Source organism: Meleagris gallopavo, chromosome 4, assembly GCF_905368555.1.
Source record: "Meleagris gallopavo chromosome 4, MGAL_WU_HG_1.1, whole genome shotgun sequence".
Lineage (NCBI taxonomy): Eukaryota > Metazoa > Chordata > Aves > Galliformes > Phasianidae > Meleagris > Meleagris gallopavo.
Window position 1 is genome coordinate 61727166 of NC_139407.1, and position 27461 is coordinate 61754626.

General features: G+C 34.9%; 1 protein-coding gene across 3 annotated transcripts in view; it reads right to left on the reverse strand.

Moving 5' to 3' along the window:
* RGS12 (regulator of G protein signaling 12) overlaps positions 1–27461 on the reverse strand; it is an 89455-nt gene that overhangs the window by 18873 nt on the left and 43121 nt on the right. For 2 of the 3 annotated variants that reach the window (XM_085223548.1, XM_085223547.1), the window contains exons 5-17: positions 21615–21784; positions 18471–18563; positions 17369–17512; positions 14363–14542; positions 13066–13219; positions 11828–11904; positions 9900–10100; positions 8888–8961; positions 7798–7924; positions 6776–6872; positions 5339–5415; positions 4674–4827; positions 1477–2094 (exon numbers count right to left, since the gene is read on the reverse strand). In XM_085223548.1, the coding sequence (XP_085079674.1) occupies positions 1477–2094; positions 4674–4827; positions 5339–5415; positions 6776–6872; positions 7798–7924; positions 8888–8961; positions 9900–10100; positions 11828–11904; positions 13066–13219; positions 14363–14542; positions 17369–17512; positions 18471–18563; positions 21615–21784 (2166 nt within the window). The remainder of the gene's footprint in view (positions 1–1476; positions 2095–4673; positions 4828–5338; positions 5416–6775; positions 6873–7797; positions 7925–8887; positions 8962–9899; positions 10101–11827; positions 11905–13065; positions 13220–14362; positions 14543–17368; positions 17513–18470; positions 18564–21614; positions 21785–27461) is intronic. The other variant, XM_085223549.1, reaches the window with a different exon arrangement.

Here is a 27461-nt window from a genome sequence, read left to right on the forward strand (position 1 = left end):
GCTACACAAAGATTTCTACAAAGTAAAAAGTAGAAAGTGGGAAAAGAGAAGGCTACAGTTCAGTGGTTACACAGAAATGTAGGGCATGCATTAAAATACTGTAAATTCATGAAGTTTTTTTTAAGTGCAAATGGGGTTTGTTTTAAACAGTTCTCACTGAAAAATAATGCAAATTGATACCTATGTTGTACACTCATCACATTACCAGAAAGACACCAACACAAATCTATGCATATACACATCAATATGTCTGAAGTACATTTTCTGGTTTTGTATTTGTAGGCACTGTTTACAAGTCTGTTCAATACTCAGTTTCAGAAATTAATTGGTAGCGCTTATAGAACATTTCTCAAATACTACTAACAAAGGAATTTGTTGTTTCAAATATCAAGAGGATGAAATAATTTGCATTGCCATTTATAAGCATCCAACAATCAAAGAAGTATTTACAAATCATCAACCATACAGATAAAGAACAGTATCAAATACTCTGTGTAAAAAGATAAATAATTAAAATGTATATTCCCACATCACAAAGAAATGTGATCATACAAATTATGGCACCATATGTTTGTGAAACATCAAAAATAAATGTAGCACAGATATCTCTTCTTATATTTTACATTAAAATGTACAGTACAATGACTGTAAAATGTCAATGGCAAAACACCCACAGTCTTCAAACTCTTGTTTCTGGTAATGGCAGATATAATTGGAGTCCAAGTTTATAAAGAAATTTCTTTTTCAGCCTTGGGCTAATATTGCTCTGTGATATTGCTAGACCATGAAACTTGCATCCTAAAAAAAGTTACATAATTTCTTTAAAATAATCTAATAGAAAGAGCTATTTCATTGTGACTGTTCTGGGGGAAAGTGTGATAGACATAACCTACTTCCCTGGGTAGCAAAATATGAGTTTAAAAAAAAAAAGTGAAAGTTTTATTTCTGACTAAAAATATCTAATTCTATTAGAGTTGATTTACCATTTATCTATTTCAGATTTTAATCATATACAATCCTGCAATTTCCAAAACATAACCAGGGATCTTTCGGAAGCACATAAAATTCCAAACCCTAATCGTGTATCTCATAATGACAAATGGATCAGAAAATCTGGAATGCAATAGCATAACAGTGTTACACAGCTCAAAATCCTGATAATCTGTTCTGCATCCCTTGGGTAAAGAATAATATAATTATAGCATACGGAGGTATTTTAAAGGTTTGTCTGCACGTGTCAATTTGTGGCCACATGCCAATTCCAAACAAACGCACATTTTTAAAGGCAACAGGAAATACCACAGTTAGGACAGATTAAGGCAAAGAAAATCTTTTTTGGAAAAAAAAAAAAAAAAAAATTAAGGTGCAGAGAGATTTTCTTCCTTGTTTTAATGGGTTCAAATACTGATCAGCAGTGCCAAGGAAAAGTAGTTTTACATAAAACGAAAAAGAAAAACTATTAAAATCTAGAAATACCTGAATTGGATCTTTGATATCCAGATTTTTCCTGATTACCTGCAAAAGGAGTTGGGGGTGGATAGTTGGCTTCTGTGAGCTTACTGACTTCTGACGGCTGTGGTGGTGGCGGCGGTGGTAGCAAAGTGCTGTTTGGGCTACTAATATCTCCTTCAGCAACAAGAGTCAAGTCTGCCACATTTTCATCGTCTATCATCTGTATGCCTTCAGCCTGTAATTCTCTTGACTGCCTTTTCCATATTGCTGCACTGTTCTCATGTGCATGTGGAATCGGAGACAATGTAGTATTAAAAGGAACACTGAAACTCTTCTGACTGTGGAGTGCTGTTAAAGCAGCTTTATGTTTATTTTCTGAATGAGCCATTTTCTTAACTGAATTTTCATTGTAGTTTTGTATGGGCTCCTGTTTTCCACTTGGTGATGTACATCCATCCTTTTCATCATTTTTTGAAACTTGCCTGCTGAGGCCTTTAGGGCCTATTGGAGTAGATGCAGATGGTTCTGGTCCAGTGGGTGGTAAACGAAGAAAGTCAGGAAGAATAAGGTCTTCTTTCCTTAGCAGTCCACGTTGGTCATCTGCTCTGTTACTTTGAGCTTTGGATATGAGTTCAAAAAATTCTATTGGGGAAAAACCCAAAATTGACAAGTTTTTGTCAGAAAGTGCAATGCCATTAAAACGTAAATTTTCAGAACATTTATTTTCCATGAAGATCTTCAATTCTTTCAATGCTGCCTTGAAATAAGATCCCGTGTTAATTAGGAACTTTTTCAATTGCAGCAATGTTCACTAGCATCTCTATAATTAAGACCATCAGGATTGCTATTGTAAGAGTTTCGCAGTTTAGAACAGCTGCAATTCACTGAGCCTTGAACACATCTTCTATTTTTATTTCCTATTTTACGTGTTTAATAAATCTGTACACATACAGGGTTGTTTTTTTTTGTTTTTTTGGGGGTTTTTTTTGTTTTGTTTTGTTTTGTTTTTCCTACTTCTTTATACAAAACAAGGCTCTGTTCATACTAACAATGGGTTCACGTTTTATGTTCTGGATGGTACTTTACCCATCTTAACTCAAAAATAGTCATGCCATTTGAAAGCTCAGATTCAAAATGTTGTAAACTTCTTTGTTATATTGATTTTTTTCTCACTTTAATAATATTTTATCACAGTTCAAATTCAGTTCATGGTGTAGTTTTAATCCAGGATGTTATCATCACAGAGCATGATCAGATGATGATTTAATTAACCCCATTTTACTCTGCAGTGCAATGAATTGGTAGCATTTAGGTAGTCAATAACCATCAAAAGAGCTATTAATAAGAATGATGGGGCAAGGATTTTTATAGAGTTTTTAACACAACTACAAGTGATTTACTGATCATGTCTTTAATGATGCCCAATGCTTTAATGTTTCTATATATAAATAACATCCATTGTAAAACATCATTTTTCTAGAAAGCCTCAAAACTTGGCAACAAGAAACTTATATGTCATAAGCCGAGAATCATAACACTCCTCAAAAAAGAAGCATTGCAACAATAGACAAACTCTTTGGTACCAATTATATAAAAATATGTAACTCTTAATATATAGGGTCTCTGCATATCCTATTTTTTTTTTCCAAGAAAAAAAGCAGTAAGACTATAGAGTATTAAAGATACTTAGAAATGCCATCTCCAACAGATGAATTAAAATCAACAGTTTCAACACAGCTTAGAAGCACTGTTCAAAGCAAGAGCCATTACAAAAAAACAGCACAGACTATTAGTGTTAATCTAGCATAGTACAAAGTCACGCATTTGCATCTGTATGACCTTATTTATAATCTAATCCTATTTGGCAGGCTTTGAAATGTATGTATAAAAATGTTGTTTTTTTTTAAAACATGCTTTGTCAAATGCCATATAATCTGAATGTAGCCAAGATGGAAGCTTCAAAATGCTTCTTATTGCCAAAGTTTTGCAAAATGGCAGTATGCATATTAAAACATGCAACATTTCTGAAAAGTGTCGTACAAAAACATTCCTTTCTTAAAGTTCAAACTTCATAAGACAGGGTTTGGGTTTGTTTGTTTGTTTTTCCATTAAAAAAAACAGTCTACAACATTGTGCAATATTTTCCAAACTTGGACAAATTTCACAACATTCAAAATAAAATGTGAAAGCCTCGAATTCTGAAGTTTTCAAATTATGTTAATGTTTTACTCAGCCCTAGGAAGAAAAATGAAGATATTAAAATACTGAAAACAAATTAACAAAATAGTAAGCAACAGAAAATAATTTAAAATGCACTAATATTTTGTAATAACACTTATGCTAACAAACATCTATTTTACAGTGAAAGTATCAGTCGCAGCATTTTTTTCCATTCCAGTCAGTGGATATTTATTCACAGGTGAACATTCATTTGCTTTATAACTATGCATAACCAGGCTTTGGATATGCATATTAGTTAACATTAGCGTAAATATTAACATATAGGTTAAGTATATCCTCTGATATATATATTTTTTTACTATCCTAGGGCAGAGGGTGGTATGTCAACATTTCTACTGCTATATCATTTCTATTCCTGTCACTCCCATCAACATTTTTCTCTTACAAGTTCATTTCCAATGCCTTCATCAATAACCCCTTTACTTATTTCTGCTTGTAACTATCTTTTCAGAGCAGTTATTGAATGTCAGCTAAGCTTCTGCTCTTACTCCACAGTCATCATCAGATTGTACTGCCCTTACTATAACAGACCTAAGCAAAACATTTCAAAACTGCTACCTGAGTAAGTTAGGGTCCTCACAATTGTGCAGAACACCTTTCACTTCTACAGAATCTTATGTGAAGATGCACAGAAAGACAAGTTTCTACATACCTTGCAAAGTTGCAAGGGGCGTCAAATGGGATATTCAGCTGCAACTGGGTAACCAATTTCTTTTCATTTTATTTGGAATTAGACATCTTTCACTTTTGAAAATCCCACTTGGCATTTATGCCTATCTTCAGGTACTTCATAAACTGGTTTTTACCTTCAGCTTCAAAAACTTTTATAATTCAAACAGTATCAAACAAAAATACAAAGCTCATGACAGGTTTTCAAAATGCAGTATTAAACACACAGTACTTTTTCCTACACAGACATAAAATTCTAATTTTTCCAAGATTATTTATGTCATTACATAAGCTATATAAAATTCACATACCCTCTGCTTCATCCAAATTTATTTTCTGACATTTTTTTTTCCCAATCTTTGCAATAGATTCTTCTCTCTTTGACAGCCGGACTTCCCTAGCATTTTTTCCATTTTCGCCTTTCATTTTGATAGAATTAGACTTTCCTAGAGTTCTTCCCTCTCCCTGCATTAGAAGGAAAGTTAAGGTATACTACTTACATTTAGGCTATATCATTATGTTCATAATACAGTCTAAGCAAACAAAAAGTTATTTTGAAAACACCACCAAAATCAATGTCTTAGTTTAACCTTGATTACTTCAAAAACACATTTGCCTTAACACTGGCCAAAAACATATAAATCATATAACATTGTTTACTTGGAAAAAATCACATTACAAAAAGGACCTTTGAATTTCAGAGCAACTCAATAATTTTTAAATACAGATAAACTTATGATGCCAAAATAAATAAATAATACAAATAGAGAAAGCTATTGGATTCATCATGAAGACAGAAGTTCTCAGAGATAAATGCTATTGACAGTGGAAATATCCCAGATGAATTACAGCTATGCTCTATCTTGTTACACAATTTGGCTGATTCAAAATCATGGATAAATGCAACTTTCAGTATACAGTTCCAGAAGGAAACGAAAGATGAACTGAAGGAGAAAAATCATTGCAGAAGACTTACAGTAGATACTTGATTTCTTGAAGTAGTTACAGTTGCACTCTGTTTTACTGATGCACCTTTTTGTTTATCTGTAAACACTAAACATAAACATTGCTTCTATAACTACAAATTAATAATTTCCCAAAGTAACATTTAAGTGACAATGATGCACAAAACAGACTTCTTGCTTTAAAATTTCACAAAAGTATACTCAGAAAATAGCTATCAGAGCTGATATCCCTTACACTTCCACTCTCAAAGTCTACAAGAACCTCCCTCTCATCTTCAATTTTTCCTTAAACTAGCAGTACTTTCAAAGTATAAGACTCTGAAGTTTCATTTACATTCTCCTAAATTTACTGTTAATTTATATGAAATAGGTTTCAAATCTCCATTTCAAATTCAGTCTCTAATTCTCAAATTTAGAAAATTCAATTGCAACAAGTTTTTAAAAAATCAGAAAAGACCACTGACAGGTCACGTTTCACGTTCTCCAATCACAGCCCTTTGTCACTGTTAAGTGCCACAAAATGAGCCAACTACTAGAATGATCCTATTAAAGCCTATGATTTCAGCTTTAATAATAGCTGACAGCACACAGGATTACAATTTTATTTATAATTCCTAAATTAATTATCCTTGAGAGTATTCAGATATTTTTTTTTTCAAAATGGCAATTGATTTTATATCCTAGAAAAATGACAAACCTGCTGTTCCTCAAAAATACCTTCAAATTTTCTCTCATAAGTCTTCTTCAAAGAGGATCTCTGTGCTAAGTCAATTTAATTTAGCCACATGTAATTTCATTTCTAAAACTACATGTTCTACATCTGTGGAAATGTGTTCTAATGAAACTGAATCTTTATTCTCAAGGCCACTTACATTAAGCTAGCATATTAATTGTGCCAAAAAATTGTCAGCTGCTCTGAAGTTGATTAACATACATTTTTCAAATGCTTCTGTCCACAGAAATAACAAATCATGTAATTATCACCAAATCTAAAAGCTTTAGAACTGAGATGTAGGCTCTGCTACTTCCTTATGCTGAGGAGGGGGCTTATCATAGCAGTACATACAGCTGATGAACAAACTGCATCCGTCTCACTCATACAAAATGATTATTTTTACTTAACTGGCAAATTCACAGAAGTTATTTGGCATTTTATTCTCATTAGTAAGACTATGAACTATAGCCTTAAATGTGTATGTGGAACTACTCAAGTATTACTTGTGCAAAATTTCTTATAGCAATGGTAAAGAATCTGATACAAACAGATTTACTTATACTCCGATGTTTTAAAATGGTGTTCCTTTTTTTCTTAAAAAAGAACACATGCTACATGTTACATGTGTAAATCTAACCACATTTACCTTATCTTTGTGTCAACAGAAGAAACTAAGCAGGTACAGCTTATTGAATGACTTGACATCATAAATAAAAGCTTTATAGCACCTTACCTCTACCCTTTGTTGGCTCTTTTTCATCTAGAATAACCCGCTGACCATCCAGATTAGATATAGGGACACCAAGATCAAGTGGTTCCTGCTCACCATTCTAAAGTCAGATCACAGTTTGTATATAAAAGAGAAAAAGCTGTTTTCAGAGCAAATTTACACAGTTTGACTTTTTTTTTTAAAGAAAATGAGAAGTTTCTGTGTCACTGTAACCTCTGTAAGTCCTCCTCCCATTTTCTAGAAATGTTTATTTCATTTCTGTTCAGTTACTTTGATTACAATCACTCATTTATGGTATTTGGGGAAAAGAAGACACAAAGAGACAAAATAATCCAATTTATGAGCACACACAAAGAATCCAGGACCATTACTGTATATGTTTAGCCAATCATTTTGTAGAGGAACTATGAGATCATTTTCTATTCTAAATTAAACATATTTTTGTAATTTCATAATTTCATTGAATGAAATTATCTTTATACCAAAGTGTTCTACAGATATTTGGAAAACATGGAGTGGTTCAGCCACTCCAGAAATGCCACAAAATGTAATTTCATTTCCTGATATTTCATTGTAACAAAATGCTAGGAAATGCTAGGTCAGTATTTAGAAGTAGACAAGTGAAGTTAGTCTGCTTTTGCAGAAATCTTCTCCATGTGGATTTGAATCCATGATTGCCAGGACAATTGGAATTCACAGAATAATAGCTTCAACCAATCTCAATCAAATTCCACTGGCTAGCAAACGGAAGAGTTGGGCTCTGGAAGAAAAACTATGTTCAAGCTCTGCTATTTCAGATGCTAGATTTACTTGGAAGAAGAATACGAAACAGACTAAAGCTTTGAGGTAGCTGGTATTAAGCATAATGGTTATGACTATCCTTCATTTTCCATATCAATACATAGTTCTAAGTACAGATTGTAATGATGTCTAATTATTAGGGCAGAAAAAAAATTCAGGAACTATCACATACTCTTCTCCAGACAGAAAATATTATAGCTTGAATTACATCAAAAGATACTTACTAGTCTTGCCACAAGCTCATTAAGATTTAAACCATATTTTGCAACCACAGGCCTTAGGACCTCTGTTACCGGTTTGGTGGGTTTAGCCTTCAAACCAACTGATCGATTGATTGGAACCAGATCCAGCCTGAAACACACCAATTGCCACAGTAGGTATGAATTATTCTAATAAAGTGTTAAAAATATATAAAATCCAATAGACAGCAAAGTTGCACTAGTTTACAACTACTAACTGCATATGATGAAACTTCACTAGCACAAAAGCAATACAAATAAAATTTCCACTGTTTCAGTTGCCAAAGCTGAGTGACAGCATGAAGTAACCTAATGGCATGGTGATCCCCAGTCCAACTAAATACACGCCATGGCCCTTCCCTCTGACGTTGCTCCAGCCATTATAGTCCAGTAGTGCTACAGAGTAACTCCATGCCCATGCTGCAGCTTTGGATGGAAGAAAAACATCTCTTCCCACTGTCAGAGTAACTGACAACATACTGTTCCAAGTACCTCAAGTAGTCCATTACTTGAGATGGGCCTGGACAAATTTTGTTCTTGTTGCTGTTCACATCAGCTCCAGCTTGATCAGTTAAGACACCGAGGTCACAAAGTATTTAGATGTCTCTAAACGAGACACAGGCATCTAACTTCTGCTTCCATCTAAGAGAGCACAGCAGACAATTTCCTTTTTCAGCATTTAAAACTCATCTGGTACTGCTCTAGTCAGCTTGAAGTGGTCCTGTACTCATATTTCTCCTCACTGATCCTTACTCTGATTGCCCTTGCCTGAATTACCTCTTAGAGGTATCCTAATCTCACTTGTAGAGAAAGCAGTTAAGTAGCTCAAAAATTATGGAATATCAGGGCTCTCTCCTGCTTAAGTTTCATTACAATTCAAAGTAAAAATGGACTTACACTTTTATTTAAACAGAAACTCATAGTACAAATTAAGACTAAATATTTTTACAAGATTCAGAACAATTCTTTTAGGCATTAACTGCTGTTGCATTGCAAAAGTAGCCAGCAATATACTTTAGTGCACTTACAACAAGTTGGGGTGGAAAATACCAGAAAAGGTATTTTTGACTCTTACCGAAATAAAGTGCGTTTTTCTAAGCGTAGGTCCCGAGACTCCAGGATGCTACTGTCTTGGTGCAATACAAGTGGCTACAGGGCACGGGTCAGGAAAAGAAGAAAGAACAAATTGATTTTTAAATATGCAATATAAAACAGCTATTTCGAAAAAAGTTTAAAAAAAGTTTTCCAGGAAACTCAGAAAATTATCAGTATAGGTTGCATGCATTCTAGTGGATATTAATTTAAAATAAGTTAAAAGATTAATGTATATTGTGAGACCATGATCAAACTTCAGCTTCCACTGCCATCAGCAGGTGCTTGGGAATGCAGTGTTTTAAAACAAGCTAAGATCCTTCAACTTAAACTACTATAAGGGATGATATATTAGAAAATATGGGAAGTTAGCAGTCATTAGAAGATTTAAAAGAATAGGCACCTAACTATGTATATATATCACTCTTCTTCACTGTTATCATCTAGATTGATCATAATCATAAACTTAAAATAATAAGCATTTCAGATCCACAGCTTCTCCTCCTGAATTGCAGACCCTTCTGTTGGAATAAGAGACATCACCCCCATCAAGGTGAACCGCTTCCTTGGAAATTTTCCTCAGTATTAAAATTTGTACCTTAATTCCAGCATGAATTCATCTTCATAAAGCTTTTTTTCTTTCTTTTTTTTTTTTTTTTTTTTTTGGCCTTAATGGAGCTCAATCTATATCACACATCTGTTTTACTATGTGAATACTTCTACACTCCAACCCTTCCCCCTGGACAAACTACATGAACTAGATATCTAAATTAATCTATTACTATGAGGAAATTATTATAAACTCTTTTGCTTTCTCTAGTGTGGATACCACAACCAAAGTTACTCCAACTGCAGTTTCACTAAAATTCTCCTTCTACTAACTAGAATTGTCAATGTAAAGCTCCAGGGAGAATCAGGAAATATATATTACTATTGAGAGAACAGAGCTTCTTATGAATAACTGTGAAAAAAGCAAGCACAAAAATATGCTGTACCTTATCACCTCCAACTAAAAAAAGGTCCACTGCAGCTATGTTAATGCCATGCTTCTCACAGAGCCCAGACAGCACCTCTTTGATAGAGAACCCAGATTTAACAGCCATTTTGCTGGATGAACCATCTGGAAGGTTTACGCAGCAGTACTTGGGGGATTTCTCTTTATCTGGTACAAATGCAGGCAGTCTGGAGGCTTCGGACTTAACAAGAAAAAAAGAAAAGTCAATGACCAATGGAAAAACTGGGAATATGTATAAGCTTTCAGAGTCTCTATAAATCAAACCAACTCAAGTCCATACTTTCAAAAATGTTTTGAAATCCTCCAGAATATCGTAATATCAAATGAATGTACATCGTGAAAGAAAAAAACATCAGATGACAATATCACAGCACAAATCTTAATTTGAGAACAGATGATGCTGTAGACTGTTGAGTGTGTAAAACAGATTACAGGATTCTAGTGGTACAGAGAACAACTACCAATCAAAGAAGTGTAATAACTAAACCAAACCTTATTTAGATTCCTAATAGTTAAGTGTCTATACCCAAGAATCATCCACTGAGGTAATAATTATCACTGGCACATTATGAATCAACACTTAAGTGACAAGAATACCTACAGACATCAGGTTCCTCAAAAAAAAAAAAAAAAAAAAAATCTCCTTTTCCTTCACAATCATCTAAATGCTATATATACAAATGCAGCATATTTAAATATTTTTTTAAAAATCACTTAATGGTCTTTTTTTTTTTTTAATTAAAAAGGGAAGGAAGCACAATGTTACAGGTGAAGGGAAAAGGATACAGCATTAACCATTATTCTACAGCAACAGGAGAACAATAACAGTATCACATAATATCAGAAGTATATCTGAAAATTTAACAAAAAGCTCACTTATATACTTAAAAACACCGAATCACAGAATGGCCAAGGTTGGAAGGGACCTCAAGGATCATGAATCTCCAACCCCTCTGCCACATGCAAGGCCATCAACCTCCACATTCAATACCAGACCAGGCTGCCCAGGGCCCCATCCACCCTGGCCTTGAATACCTAGAGGGATGAGGCATCCACAACCTCTCTGGGCAGCCTGTTCCAGTACCTCACCACTCTCACAGTAAAGAACTTTAAAAAAAACACTACAGAAATACCATTTTCAGTGTTCTCTTAGGCTACTCATTGTGCTTTTTCTGTTTTTTTTCTTGCCTTTTCCCATCCAAATCCCAATAACTTTGTAACTTAATCAGCTGGAGTAGGAAAGAAAAAAAAGGGGGTGTTGTTCCACAGCAGATGGGGCTTTCTGTTTTTTAAACTAGGACTTCTCTGCAATAGAAATAAACATAACTTCGCCATGCATACGCAAAATTACAGTTGCTATAATCCACTCCATATAGCAATTTAGAGTCTATTTATCATGGTTATAAAAAATCTCTCCAAAATCCTTTTTTTTTTTTTTTTAATATTATTTCTCCATCTCAACCTAGCTGGAATAAAATTAAAATTATAAAATAATGTTCTATTGTTAAATGCTGCATTTCATTCCTTTCACATTGTGAACGTAGAATTTAATGGTTAGAAAGCAGTGTCTTCATTGATTATTTCCATACATACTAACACAAAATTGCAAGGTTTAAAATCAAATTCCCTACCTCTTTTCTCACATTAAAGGAGCAGAGTTAAGTCACGATGACAAGAAGAGAAACACACAACTTTAAGAATAAAAATAAAAGAGGAACAACAGACACACTGGTATCACAGAAATCAGCCTAACACAACTTGAACACAGGTTAAGTGAGGAAAATTCTGCATCATTCAAGGATGCTTTCCCTAAGTATTACTTCAAGCAAATTACTTCACACATCTTAGAAAATTAACAGTTCACTGTTTTCCCTGTTTCCCACATTATCGTTAAGAGCCAGCCATTACCAAGTCAAGACTAGCTGTTGAAGACATGGAGCCTTGGGATTCCCGCCTGTATGATAATCCATTGGACTGAATAGAATCTGTTCGTGGGAAGAATAAACAATCGGTAAAAATGTTACAGTACTGAAAAATTGTTGCAGAACATTAGCTTCTTGTATCAGAGAAATCACTTTTTCACTACATGAAAAAAAGTATTCATACTATAAATGAAACAATATTTGGTTGAGTTATGTAATCCCTGAACAATCTGATTTGTTTTTATATTTATTTATTTTTTATTCCTGAGATATTTTCTAAAAGTCTATTATTTTTAAAACTTTAAAATTAGTTTACCTTTTCACATATTTTGAGGAGCTATAAATGAGTTTTTAAACTGTAGGCTTGGTGTCAGAAAACTAAGGTCTTAAGACAGTCGCTTTCAGAAGTCTATAAACTTAGGAAATACCTCTCATAAATTTTTGTATGTGAGTACAATAAGAAAACAACTACTCAAAATTATCTCATGGGACCAGAGCTTTACTAGAAAATAGACAAAAAGAATCCACAAACACCATGTTGTCTAAATCTGGTATTCAATGAAATTTTGAGTTAATCCAGCACATTCAACTCTTCCTCTAGAGGCCATGTACTGGTGCATTCAGAGTAGAAGTCTTCCCTAAACTCTTGAAAACAGTTTAGTAACAACACAACAGATTACAATGGTTTTCACAGCTCTGACTCTTCTTCCTTCATTTTCATCAGGAAAGCACTAAACATGGAAAGTCATTTCCTAATAGGAAACATAAGTAGGGTATTCAAAAGCACACGTGCTTCTGTGGTAATGAAAGAATGAATGCTAGGTCAATGTTGGAGGAATTTTTAAATATCTAGCTATAGCACTTCTTGTATGTACAGCTCCTGAACTTCTCTGCAAAGAGCTGAAATTATCTTACTAAAAAAAATAGTAGCTCTCTGCTTGAAAAAGCAATCAGCAGCACAAAGAAGAGCGGAGTGTACTGCAAAGCAGACAACTGTCTCTTAGAACTAAATAAGATAAGATTAAATATTTTCATACTTTTATCTATTTATTTTTGCACCTGCTTTTTTATAAAGTTCACAGTAGTATTAGCCACCCTTTGGCCTTCTGATTAAACAGTGTCTTTTCCCTCTGTCACACCTACAGATGTGCTAAGTGAACTCACTAAGAGAATTACATCTCCTACTGAAACAACTATGCAAGAATGTAAAACGTGAACACTCACCATTTTGATAATCACCATTTTCCTTCCTCTTTTGTGATTTTCCCAAACTCTTACTTCTTGACCATGAGAAAAATGTCCCCCTTTTTTTCTTCTCAGTATCCTCCTCTCCTGACTCTTCATTTAAGGATCTTCCTGACTTTGATTTACCACTTAGCTATCACCAAAAGACAATTAAATTATTGGCTGGAACACAACTATAAGCATGTCATCTAAAACAACCCTTCCTACATTTCTTCCTAGATGAAAGCATGATGGTCAGGTTAACTATCACCTCTACTGCCTTAATAATTATGAAATAGAAAGAAACACATGATGGGTATGAGCTACTATGCAAGAACTATTATTGACAGTAAGCCATTTAGAGCTCCTGTAAATATGAAAGAATTCTCCACAGCTTACTGTTAGCTGTGGAAACTCCTTTAGCCCTATTTTTATAAGAAAGAATTTCCCTTTAAATATTTCAGAGATTTTTCCTGGATTAAGCTCAAACATGAACTGCACTTAAAAATAACGACAATTTGCTGTTTTATATTTACATGTACAATCAAACTATTTATTAATGTTGAAGAATACAAGAATAATTGCTATTAAGCTAAAACTGTTTTTAGCAAGCTACTACTCTTGTTAGATTATTAGACTACTCCTTAAAGCACTACTTTTAAAGGTTCCTCATAGAACTACATAAAAGCAGATGGGCTAACGTAGTGATTGACATGAAAAATGCTAAGTTATAATTAACCCATACAGTTATGTTATACTATGGTGGTATTATCTTGATGAAGAAGATAAACTCTAATGTTAGGAGATCAGTAAGAGAATGGGTCCAATTTTTAAGCAAATGCATCTGCTCTACACAGAATAATCTTTTGGTATAAGAAATTCAACGACCATCTTCCACAAAAATGAGCTAAATTAGGTTAAGATTTCTCAATTTCTGACAAAATGCCTGATCTCAGCAAAAGCTAAAATATCTTTAATTCCAATAATCTATCAAAATAAGTCTCTCAATTGATGTATGACAATAATCCTAAGTTTTTATTTTTAAGTAGATTTATATAAAGATACAGATTTCAAATTCTAATCAAGAATTCAACAGCTAAAAATCTGAATCAATGTTAAGCATTAAAACAAAGTGTTTTCCTGAGTATGTAAAGATTCTGTAAATTTAATATTTGCCAGCATCATTAGGCAAACATTCTACTTGGTTTTCATGTATTGTCATTCAACTTTTTAAAGAACTTGAAAAACAGTATTTAAGAGCATTTAGTTTTCAGATAACAACAAAATCAAAAGTAACCTTTTTCGGTGTTGAGATATTGGACTTCTCTGAACTAATACTGTGTTTAGAAGTGGGGCTGCTGGGAACACGCTGCGGATCAGGAAGAGTCCGACCTTCAACTTCGGCTAGGATGCATTCTTGGTAAAGGGGGGATTTGAGAAAGCGAGTATAGCTATCAAACTTCATCAAGTTAAAAATCTGAAATTGAAATGCAGTAGATAACAGTTAGGCAAGCTTAAATGGCACATGAAGAAAAGATGCTGTTTCAGCCAACTTCCACAAAGTTCAGTACACGAACAAAGCAGTAGGCATGATTTTGCTTATACGTGGTTAAGTACATTGTCCCAAATTAAAAAAAAGTACAGGTTCAGACAGATGCCTATTTCCTGACAACACCAACCTCATTTCTTATCTGACACTGTATTTATGTCTGCACATTCTGTGCAAAGAACACAAGTAGCAACTTGAAATATTTTCAAGAGATATTACATCAGTTCTATAAATTACTTAGTATTTGTTAAATTATACAAGTGCATTTTAAGGCAGCTATGAATGAGAAAAGTATTTATGGTCTAAGACTCAGAAAAATTATATACTGCAGTATAAAATAGTAACCAATTACAAAATTTACATGTTCACTATTGATACATGAAGGAGCAAAGAACTCTCTATAGGATCCTTAACATAATGTTCATAGGCCAATCATAAGAAACAAAGTATCAGAGATTCTGGAGGATCGAAAAGTCAATGCAGCATAAATAAGACTTCGTAAAAGAACAGGTTACCTAAGATGGCTGTTCTGAGTACAATTAACACACACCTCTATACCAGGAGGAAACATCTGAGGCTAATTTAGCCAAAGCTAAATTTACGCAAGGAAAGGAAAAAAAATTTTTATCAACTGCTAAGCTATTTGGATTTTTTACTCTATTTCTGCAAACCTATAGTTTTAAGTCAATTCATATTCTACCTCTGCATCTTCTCTCATGATTAAACTAAATAACTACACATGATCTGAAAATCCAGTATGAATATCTCCTCTTTGGACATGACTGTTTTCCTACAAGAGAAGAATGGTATGCTGGCTATGGCATTCCCAATAGTCTACTGAGAAGTCCACCATTAAGCCACAATGGGCCTCACTGTAGGCAGAAAGCATTTTTCAGACTGAGAGACAACCTTCTCAACAAGCCTCAGCTCAAAGCTTTACTGGGAAACAGCAAGATAGAGCAGAAAGAATTTGATGCTGCAGTGTCACAGAAACCTAACGCAATCTGTATGCTGGCTTCCAACTTCTGTTCTCACCTTCCCTCACACATTTCCATTCTGCCTTAGGTGTTACCTGTTGTCTCTATTGGACCCTCTAACCAATTGCTTTCACATGGAAAAAATACCCCTGTAGGGTTAGTTTTAACAGTTTAATGTGCTGAAACAGCTCGACACAAAGCCTAATGAGCCCTCAATGCAGTGTCAAAGAGACAACTCAGTGTCAGTAACCCTTCCCAACTGACAAACTGCTCACAGAGGGGAAATCTCTCTATGAAAACACAATCCATAGTTGCACTGGTAAAATGCAAAGAGGCAGCATGTCATCTTCAAGACAAGGCTCAACCAATGGCATGGTACACACAATACACACAGCTGCAGAAACAGTGAGTTCTGTTGAACTCGAAGAATATTACTGCTGTATATTACACAAAATAAAGATAAGTAATTATAAGAATTAAAATGCTTCAATCTCATGGACTCCAGATACACTGCTGATACAAGGTTATCAGGGAAAAATGGAAACAGTCTGCATACTCCATATAAGCAAATAAACATGGGATATTATTTTGCAATGCAGCTAAAATCTTGAACTTTAATAGTCTCAGTAATGACTGTATTAATTCATTTAGAGCTGATCATCATCTGTCCTGTGCTATGTTGCTATACCACATTACGTACCCAATTTCCCACACTTAGCGTTATCACTGTATTGATTTACATACGTTAATGATTTTTGCTTATTTGGAAATGGTAGTAGATATTTTTTCTTCTTGCAAAACTATAAAGAGAATTTTCGGAACTCCACTAGAATCCTACCAGTAACACTCTACTCCACAGCATCACGTAATGCTTGTCAGATCACCACAAATCAACACCTTTACACTTTATGCTCAGGACTGGAATAGGGAGTGGCTGTACATTTCCTTATATGATAGAAGCTGCCAAAGAAGCAGTTAAGACCTACCCTTCTATCTCCACTTTGCAGATGGAGGAACTTAAGACACCTATCTGCTCTTAAATCCAAAAGCATGAAATCCAACGTTGCACTCAGAACAAGATTGTGATTTGCTCAATTTATCCAGTTAAAGCAACCTCCTTGATTCCTACATACCACAATCTCATGATTATTTCTCATGCTAAATTGTTAGGGTAAGGAGTTTGAATTACTTGGAGAAAAGAAAGGGAGAAACTCAAATTCTACAGAAAATGTAAAATATATCCTGTTGTTACGTAACTGTTCTGAACATCAAGAATTATTTAAAATGCATCCACTTCAGAGGTCTTCAGTTTGAACATCAACATTTTAACAAGCTCTTTGACAGTTCTATTAAAGCAAAAGGGAATGACTCCTTCAGTAACACACAGCATATTTTACAAACCGCCTTAAGCAAAATTAGATTCTGTTTCTGTACACAACTGTCCGCTACAGAATAGAATAAGCAACCAGTTGCAAATACAATATGCAATGGTACTTCATCACGTGGCGCTATTTCCTTGTGCTAAATCTTCATTTCAATTTTTCAGACCTAAATAATGGCAATTTCCTATATAATTGCATATGCACAAAGAAGTCAAGAAATGTTCCTTTATGCAGCCTTTTACTATACTGCTAACAGAATGTCTATCATCTTGATCCCTCTGCCTTTTTATAGGTATTAATATTCAGCATGAGAAAATAGTTTTAGACATTTCATAGCATTTCACATGAAAAGATAACAGACATAAGTGTACAGAAGTTATGCTTTCTGTGGTTACCTGAAGTTGCTGTTCCTTGAACATATCTGGATGTGGAGAATTGAGAATATCATCTGCCAGCTGTGCCTGGCTATCAATATTAACAGGGGTTGTAGCTTTGCTACACAAAAATTTACTGAAGATCTCCCGAGCTCTGTAAGAAAGCTGCAGAAAACAAATATTTTCCATATGAATTTACATACAATTTTGCAAATGCTTCTTTATACAGTTGGTTTTTACACTGATATATTCTGCCTTAAAGTACAGAGCCATTCCACTTTCATAAAGTATGTAAACATTTTTCATTTAGCAGCTTTTGTTAGCTTTATTCATATAATCTTTTTTCCTTTAAAATTACAAGTGCTCATCAAGTATTTCTTAAGCAATAAAAGCTGCCAACAAAATAAAATTTAGACTATGAAAATAACAAGAGTGCTATATTAAGAAGAATATGCTATTTTAAGAAGAATATTAAATGTTATTTTAAGAACACGTTATCTGTTCTGAATGTTTCTAGAATTTCTAGAAGTCAGAAAAATGTATATATACATTTAAATATTCACTGCTAAAAAATGTTAATGCTCTATTTTTATCCTATTTACTTTGAAACACATTCTGGAAGTAATGAAAAAAACACATTAATCTGAGCTTAGGAAAAAAATGTTCTAAGACAGAAGAAAGTGGGGGAAAAAAAATTGACAGTGCCCAAACGAAAGCAAAGAGGCACTAGGAAACTGAATCTATTTCCACAGTGTAAACACATTTTAAACACATTCTCTTGGCAAGTAAAGACAGTCCAGCTGAAGGAGCACAACAGAGGCTAAATTTCATTTGTCATCACGTTAACTTAACTTTTTCTGCTCTCCTTTGTACTGGGTTAGCCAGTTTTCAACATCCAAAATATCTCAGCCCATTTTTAGAGCCATCTCTGAACTCTACTGAAGCCTAAATACACCCAACATCTCAAACTTGGGACAGTACTCTTAGGAGACTGAGGCTCCAACACCATTTTAGTGAAATCACAGTGCAAAGACCAAGCATAATTCTAATAATTTTAATAATATTGAAGAAGTATCAGTTTCTAGCAAGTAACACCACATACTGAAACACAGTATTGACTTACCTCTTTTTTATCATGTGCGGGCACATGATTAAAATATTCACAAGCCTGCCAAAATAAAATATTTTCTTCACTAAATTCCTTCCGCAGAAATTCCTAGGGGGAAAAATAAACAAATAATTAAGAGCATCATTAAAAAAAAGAAGTTACTTGCAGTTTTAGACAATGCTAACAATTCAGTATAACAGTCCAGTTATCTTTCAAAGCAAAAAATCACTGCATGTCCTACATATGACTAGCACTTTTCCTCTCTCATTCCTTTCTAAATGTACACAATTGAGAATAACACATCAAGTTACAATCAAGTCATTTCCACGTACAAAGATGAAGTTTGAAATTTCATGTTAAGTAGCATCTACACTAGTGAATAAACTGAATAAACTTCTGAGAACAATTTTAATATTTTAAAACAACTTCTTTAAAATACATTGTAAATCCAGTGCCTGTAACTGTAGTTCTGATAATATAATAGGACAGATAATTATCAAACTGTGTACATAATCAACTCTGTATTCATTACAGCAACTTCATGTATCACATGGTCGCTATAAAAATCTTTCATCACTTATGTGGCCAGATGGGTTCTCCTTAGAAAAGACAGTCTTAGACAGAAAAAAAAAGTCTCCCACTACAAACCCTAATCAGTACATTCATGTTACAGCATCCAAAGGTCCAAATAAGGACTGGGATCCCATTCAATTCAAAAAATGTACAAACACGAGCTGTCCCTGATTCAAACCTGTATAGCTCAATTCTGTGTCAGCATATGTTTCTTGAGACTATTTTACTTGTTAGGAAAAAAAAAAAAGGGTAAAAAAGCTTAAAAAATTAACTTGGCTGTCTGAAAATTACCCAGTTTGTTTATGCATCAAAGATTTAGGCATCAGTGCTGAAATGAAATTTTTAAGTTAGTCCTTTTAAGATTCAGGGAGTCCAACTGTGGGAAAACAACTGAGGCAGACCATAATACAAGGAATCTAAGTCCACTAGCAGCTTATCAGTTTAAACCAGAAGGTCCTGTAATAGCTGATCTGAGACAAAGAAAAAAAAAAAATCCAGAGAGTGTAGTCAGGAGACTTTGCTGCATTTTACATGTAATTACAGATTGGACAAGAAACAAATGAGTGAGCAGGAACTACAACCCAAATGCCTACTTCCCCACTCACTGCCTTCACTACAGATCTTGCAGTGAATCTCCTGCTTGCTTGCTTTTTGGCTACGTAACATTGGCACAGCTGGCTACAAAACAATTAGGAAGACTGAATGGTGCCACACTTGGAACAGTGTGTAGCTGTCAAATGGCTGGGAAGCTGGAGACTTTGGTTTGAACCACTTGAGGAGGGAACTGCAATCAATTCTCTCACTTCCTCGAGGACTGCTCCCATCAACGGACTATTATGCAAAATGTGAGTATTTGCAAAACATGCAAAATCTCTCCTTAGCAGGTAATTCCTGCTCTGTGACAAAGCTGTCCTCAGGAAAGGCATCTAAATGGACCAAGATTCTTACTATGCAATCATAAATTAAATGAGTTTGAGGTTCTTGAGCACAGACATCTTTATCTTTTGGCTAGATATAGGTGATTCCCTTCTCGTCCTGTGGTTTTTCTGAACTTGTGAACTTCCCCTTGAAGGAATGTTAATTTCTTTCAGCCACCATGACACGCCTTCACTTCAGACTTCATGACATCCAGGTTCACAATATCCAGGTTGCACAATATCACTTCACAGTATCCAGGTTGCAGGTAAACAAACCTAAGTAATGGCCCTGGATCTCTCCTGAGGCTCAACAAAATCATGGTGTGCAGAGTAAATATCAGAATTCCCTAATTGTTCTTTAAATTGAGCACTTCTCTGACACATACACTTTTTTAAAGTTAAAAAAAACCCAAAACATATTTTTTATAATTTTTTTATGTTTGAGATTGCCTTTTGCTGAAATGAAATGCAATTTTAACATTTTAATCTGAAAATTTAATAACGCAGCTACATTCAAACTTTTATCTAAAGTTTTCAACATTCACAACACTGAAAAATACTTCAACAATTTCTTATTTTTACATAAGTTTATCTACTGATAAAGCAATGAGAAACAATTACTAAGTTTTCACTACAACCGCACCACTGTTCAGGCAGAACTGTAATATTTCTTTCCATATAAAGAGAATCTCAGTATCTAAGCAGAAATGCTGACAACACTTTGGCTACTTCGCTGAGAAAAATGGAAAGATAGGGATCTTAATGTCTAGGATGTATCATTTTGTTTTTATTTTCTGTTTCCTCAAATGGGTGTTTGCTGTTAATTTGTTTTCCAGCTTCCTTCACCATTTAAGATTCCTTCACTATTACCATATTCAGTAAAGGAGCTATTGCAGATTCCAATAATGTAAATCTCTTATATCAAAGTTTCTTTACACTTTTTTGTTGTTGTTGTTGTTGTTAAAAATGATTTGGACAGCACAAGAATTCCTTCTATAACATACCCAGAATTAACAACAGATCTCCAGTGCAATGATGCAAAACCTTATAGAGCTTGATTACCTCACAGTTAAAATAAAGATGATACAATTCACAACGTTGTAAATGCCCTGTGTAGATACTTATGCTTTGCAAATACTCAACAGTACTCTCCTGCAAGCTGCAACTTTAACCACTGCTCTTAAGCTACCTAATTACTTCCTAAAATACTTCTAAAGAATTTTAGCAGGAAGCTAAGCCTCTGTATCACAAAAAAAAACCCTTCTACATGGCTTCCACTGCTTCAGCAAGGCTTTCAATATTTCAGGCAAATGTGAAAATGTCATTAACTCTTTCATAAGTACTAAAACTTGCCTTTTTCTTATAAAAAGGCTACAGACATAAAAATAAACAAATATCAATGTTATACACAACAGGAAATCTTACTAAAAAATCATATACAATGCAGAATATATCCTTTTACCTGAAGCTTTGCTACTCAGAAATGCAAGGAAATACATCTATTTTCAATGACAAATCAGTTTGAACTTTAAAAATGTTCAGATGATAACGATGTAAGTCTCCTATTGCATGTCCAATGTAAGGACAGCATCATGAAAGTAAAAAGAACACGGAAAAATTACTGATATCAGGACGTTTGAAAAGCCTCACACTATCTTTCAAAGCTTACCGAAAAATACTTAACACCAACAGGATCCTGAAGAAGTCGCTCAAATGAAACTGCCCAGCTTGCAACTCTTCTTTCTCGAAGTCGTCGACAGCTCTGTACGCTGGGAAGACTCGCATTGCTACTGAGACTATTTTCACTGATGCAGTCTTTTAAATCAGCGCTATTCAGCTCTGTTACAAAACAAACAAAAACAAATTTGTCAGATTGGTATTCACTTCTACACTCCTCTACAGCATGGTTTTCTTGATTTAATACACCTCCTTCGAGTTTATAGTTAGACAGTCTTCAAAATACTTCTCCCTGTTTCCGTGTTCCTAAGGATCTAACATTCCTAAGTTCATGGACAGCAATTCTTCCTAATATTATCCAAGGAAGGCAGATATCTAAGAACCCACCATTTACCAGAAAGTGGACAAAAGCCTATCTGATAATAGGACATAGCAACCCTTTCAATGTTTCTCAATCGGTGGCCAAGGTCTCCGTGTTTCATGAAATTAAGAGACTTCTGTTAAAGGCTGAAAATTTAAGAAACAAGTCAGTTGAGGAAATTAATACCAGAGGAGACATCAAACCACAGATCCTACGTAGACTTGTAATAACTTTATGTATTGAACCAAAACAATCTTTGACTCAGTAAACAGAGTACACACAAAAAAACTCTTAGACAAGTGACCACTTGCTCACACAGTAGAAAAGTGAGAGACAGCTCTTCTAAGAAAGAGAGAAAACTGGATACGACAGGATTTTATTCACAGGCTTGCCATTTATATATTGAAGGTCCTTTTGCAAAACACTGCAGCTTCCATCTTTCAGTTTACACGACTGTAAAATCAGTATAGAAGTACTCAGAGTTGCTAACTTCAAAGACGTGGTGTGAGTTTTGATTAATTCTGGAAACACAACTGAACAAAGTCCTGAACAATCCTGTCTGATAGAAAATGGACCCTGCTCTGAGCAGAACATCGTACTAGAGACATGTCAAACAAGCTAATCTGTGATGAAGGGATAGAAAAAAAAGTAGCATTTAATTCTTGAAAAATAAGTAGTAATAGATATGGGAAAATAATATCCCCAAATAAAATAGATAATGTCCTCAATAATTCTATACCAAATGGAAAACAAATCTAAAGCTCACTATAAATTCAAGGGAACTGAATTTGCAAGTGGTGAGAAATGGCCTATTCCTTACAGAGACGTTTTTACTGTAGTTTATTTTCCACAGTTAGTCATTCAGATAAAAGAAAAGGAGTGATTTCACTCAAATTTCTATTTTATAAGATCACTCAGGAGCTCCTTTTCTGCTGTATATTCAAAATGACTTCATATTTCCAAACTCTATGTTAAGAAACACAGTCATTCATAAACACATTTATAAAGACAGAATAAGTTCTGAAACTTCATTTTTGAATGTATTCTGTAGCTAACAAATATGTATTAAGATGTAAAATCTAACTACTACAATTTTCTGCAAGCAAAGTTTTTGTTTAAGAAAAATACAACAAAACGAATTAGATTAGGGGAAATGAAATGGATATATTCAACAAGGGAAATGTTTAAAAACAATAGTAATAATATAAGATCCAGCAAATAATGCTAAGTTTCCTTATAACAAATATTTATTCACTTTTTCCTGTAAGACACATCAAAGAGCATAATAGAGTCAACTGTTGGCCTCATTAGAGAATACCTGTCACCACAGTGAAACTATTGTGAAAGAAGCTAATGTGAATCTGAAGAGAATTACAACTAAATGTATTACCTGGGGTATTTTGCTTTAACTCTGCAGGTGGATGTGTTTTATTTTACAGACCGGGATATAAATAGACACCCACTGCTGGAACAGTTTCAGATGTTACTAAGCCCAGATACCGCCCCACTGCGAGAGGGTTCAATGCCCAGAGATCTCTAGTGATGAATGAGGAACATTTCCTAGGCACTCTCAGGTGAACTCAGAAAGGTAAACTCATCCCACATACCAAAGCGCTTAAATCTGCATGTCTGACTTAGGGAAATTAGGGTGTAGCCACAAGAAGTGCTCAATGGCAAGTCACAGGGCCTCAGGACTAGGAGGGACTGCAAAATGGTAGGCCTGGCAGTCACCAGAAGGTCAGCTTCTCCCTCTTGCAAGGGCAGCTGTTCCACAACCCTACGGCAGGGAAGAAGACCAAATTGCAATTACTGTCTGGGTGTTTACACCCATCCCTGACTGCTAACTACCTCTAACTGCTAGCAGCTGCTCACTCCGATGGGTCAGAGTTATACTTGCTATAAACTCCACTGGCTTCTCACTCCTCTGATATGCTGCCGACTATGGAGATTCCATGAAAACAAACAAATCAAAGAAAGATGGCATTTTCAATAGCTTTGTGAGCTACTAGCACAGGCCCTCCAAAGTGTTAAAGCAGTGTTAAGGGCTTACTCATTCTCAGTAAGCTGTTTCTGTTCGTTGGACTTGATTTAGGTAACTTGGGTTTTTCAAGAAGCACTATTAACCCTGACACTTAAAAAGAAAATGCAGTCAGCTTGCTCTAAACATGCATACAGATTTCTGCTGGAGTACCTGTTAACACCAAAGCTATACAGAACAAGAAAATTTCCCATAAAAAAGGGTGGTTATCCTTGTTTCCTTAACTACATGTATCAATGGCTGGAATATAAACCATCACAGCACAGTGCAAGCATACTGGTGTATAATTTAGAATCAGAAGAAGAAAAAAAAAAAAGGGCTGTTGAGGAAAACATCACCAACTATAACATTGATACGAAATCTATCCAGGAGTGTATAAACTGTACTCCAGTTTCTCTTCCCTTGCAGAGGAATGTTTCCTATGTAAGCCTTCAGCATCAGGTTTCCTGACTCCCAGCTCCTCCATACCTAACTACACAGCCCACCTCGGAACAGAGGAATAGTGACACTTTCTAACTGAGCCCTTTATTTCCCTTAGTGATCCAAAAGCCCCAATTCCTCAAGCTCAAGCACTCTAACCACACAGCTGTGCAAAGCAGCCTGCTCCTCCTTCTAAGGTATCTTAAAAAGGAGGATTAGCTATCGGGAATATCAGGATGACAAAGGAGGGTACTGTGAAAAACTTTATTGAGGAGCATGGAAGGTAGGAGAGAGTTGATAAAACTTCCCAAACACCTGCTTACCACCTTTAAAAGAAGGCTCCTTATTTAGTCATCCTGAACCCAGGGAGCCTAACTTTCTTCCTGTCCTATCTAAGAATGTCTGAATCAAGCACGGAATAACCACTCTCTTTGCAAACTCAGTTTCATTTATTGTCTTCATCAAACACAATATAATCGAGACAGGCTGCTTTCTAAAATCCACACAAAGACTATCTCTAATACCTTTTGTGTTTACACATGCTGTTGTGGTTTTATTTAAGTTAAAAAAAAAAAAGGATTATGTAAGAAAATGCACATATTTCACCAAGAAGATCTTCAAAGTATTCAGGATAAGATGGCTCTGAAAGTTCTGATCTAAGTAATACAAGCACTAAGAAAGAAAGCAGCTGAAGATGTTTTTGTAAGCATTTGTTCATAAGATCCATGTATATTTTAACCTACATGTTTTTTAAATATATAGCTTGTATTGTGAGCAGCTCCACGTACTCCTTGTAATGATCTGAACATATACAGTCACGCAATGAAAATACTCTAGATAACCACTAAGTACATTACCTGGATAAAGCTGATAGGAACCACAGTGGTGCCACTTAATCAAATACTTCAAGGCATTCAGTGCAAGCCATCTTTCTGAATCCATACCAAGTTCAACTGTAATGTCCTGGAACCCATTGGGTGAAAGTTGCTCTCAGTGTCCAGCACATTGTTCCTCTGCAGCTTTGGGATAAGGAAAGCTAACACATTCTCCCCAACAATTCCTGGTAGCTTTTTACACCATTCGAAACAAATCGATTCTTTACCCTCATGGCTCCAAGCAGAGGAAACCAATAGTATACTTAACACTAAGCACTATAAAATGCTGCATAAATAATTAAAAGAAAGGACCTTTTGCCACTGCTGCTAAAGGAACTTGAATTATTTATGCTACTGTGGAACACAGCTACAGCGTGCACTGCCACTGTGACTGAAAAATAAGTCATATACCTATTGGAGGAAATAACACTTCTGTTTACAGTGCAAGCTGTAGTGGTTTATTTTGGATTTTATGGTGGATTTTTTTGTGCTGCCTCCTTTAGTTACTCTTTAAAATACGGTTTTGCATTATTTATTATTCTACTCATCAGGAAACTTTCAAAAAATGCTTCAGAAACACGTCCATGCTAAGATTCTTTCTAGATGATGAATACTGAAAACAAAATTCTGCTGATAATAGAGCAAGTGGTATCTTAGTAAAAAGACATGCCTGTAGTATCTGATATGCTTAGGCATGAGGAAATAATAGACTTCAGCATCATGGAACTGATCTCTGTAGGTAACAGCAGGTAGAAGAACTGACTTAGAGATTCCTAATAGAGCTATTAAGATACCACTTGTCTGTCTGGGAGATGAATGATGAAGTACTTTTATTATAAGTCCTTTGACCTTAAGGTTTGCCTTTGTAAAGTGCTGTGTAGGTATCAATAGAAAACCAGAAATTAGCTGCAGACTAACAACCATCTCTGAGATGACACAATTCTCAAAACATCAGCCGCAGCCTTCATCCTGCGTCACTAGGCTCCTTTCCTACAGCAGCAGCAATGGACAGTTTCCAAGTAGGGAAGTAGGAGAAATGTGCTAATTACATGTGATAATATAAAATAGTTTCTGCTCTTCCTAAAGCATAGACGCTGTAATTGATCTACAGTGGTGATACGGGTGCTGAATTGTCTGTAATTCATTAAGCAAGTCACTTACAATTAAGAGCTGTGGCTTGTCAGCATCTCAGGAAGCACCACAAATTCAAGGAACTGGACCTTTTAAACATTACGTATTTTCACAGCCCAAGTGCTCCGTTTTGGCTAACGACAACATCCCAGCCTTGTACGAGCTGAGTTACCATATAAAATAAATTTTCCAAAAGGTAGATGGTTTCCAGTGTCTGTCTCTAATGTAATAAAATCCATGAGGCTTAACTGCCTTTGGAAAGAAGGCAAAATAAAGAGAGGTGTCATGCCTCCTATTACACCAAAAGGGTGCATATAAACAATGATTAGTATTTTTTAAACATAACTTTTCCTTCCCAGCCTAAAGCTTGACAACAGTATTTATACTATATGGATGTACCAACACTGTTAGTCTAAGAAGGGAAGCATGTGCTGCTATACTCATGGTATGCAAGGTTACACAAGTGAAAAATCCTCCAATCTACATGTGCTCCAAAATGTGTAAATCTGTGCACCTATTAATGAATTTGTAACATTGGAGAAGATGGAAGAACTTTTCAGTGACATTCTCAACAGAAGTGAAGGTCTGAAAATGTAATTCAGATATGAATCAGAGCATTGTAGTCAACAAAATGGATTTGGATTTTATTTCATTTCAGTTTTTTCTGAATAAATTTACTTTGGTTCTTATTTTTCCAACCTGTTTCCTTGGTATTTAAGCATTTACTCAGTATTATTTAGCATAGTTCAACTACTGCATTCTACATAAATTGTCCCCCAGCCCCTTCTTGAGTATCATTTAAGAATGAAGAGCAAGTCCAAGTTAAAACTTCAGACCTAGCTGAAAAAATAGAAAGCACCACAACTTAGTAGAAGAGTGTGTATTACTATCTGTTCTTTCTGCTCTGCAGCCTACAGGGCCCTTCAATTCCACGGCTTCACAAAATTGGACAGAATTAACTGGGAAAACATAGGTACCTATGGAATCAGAATGAAATACGACTGAAAGAATTGA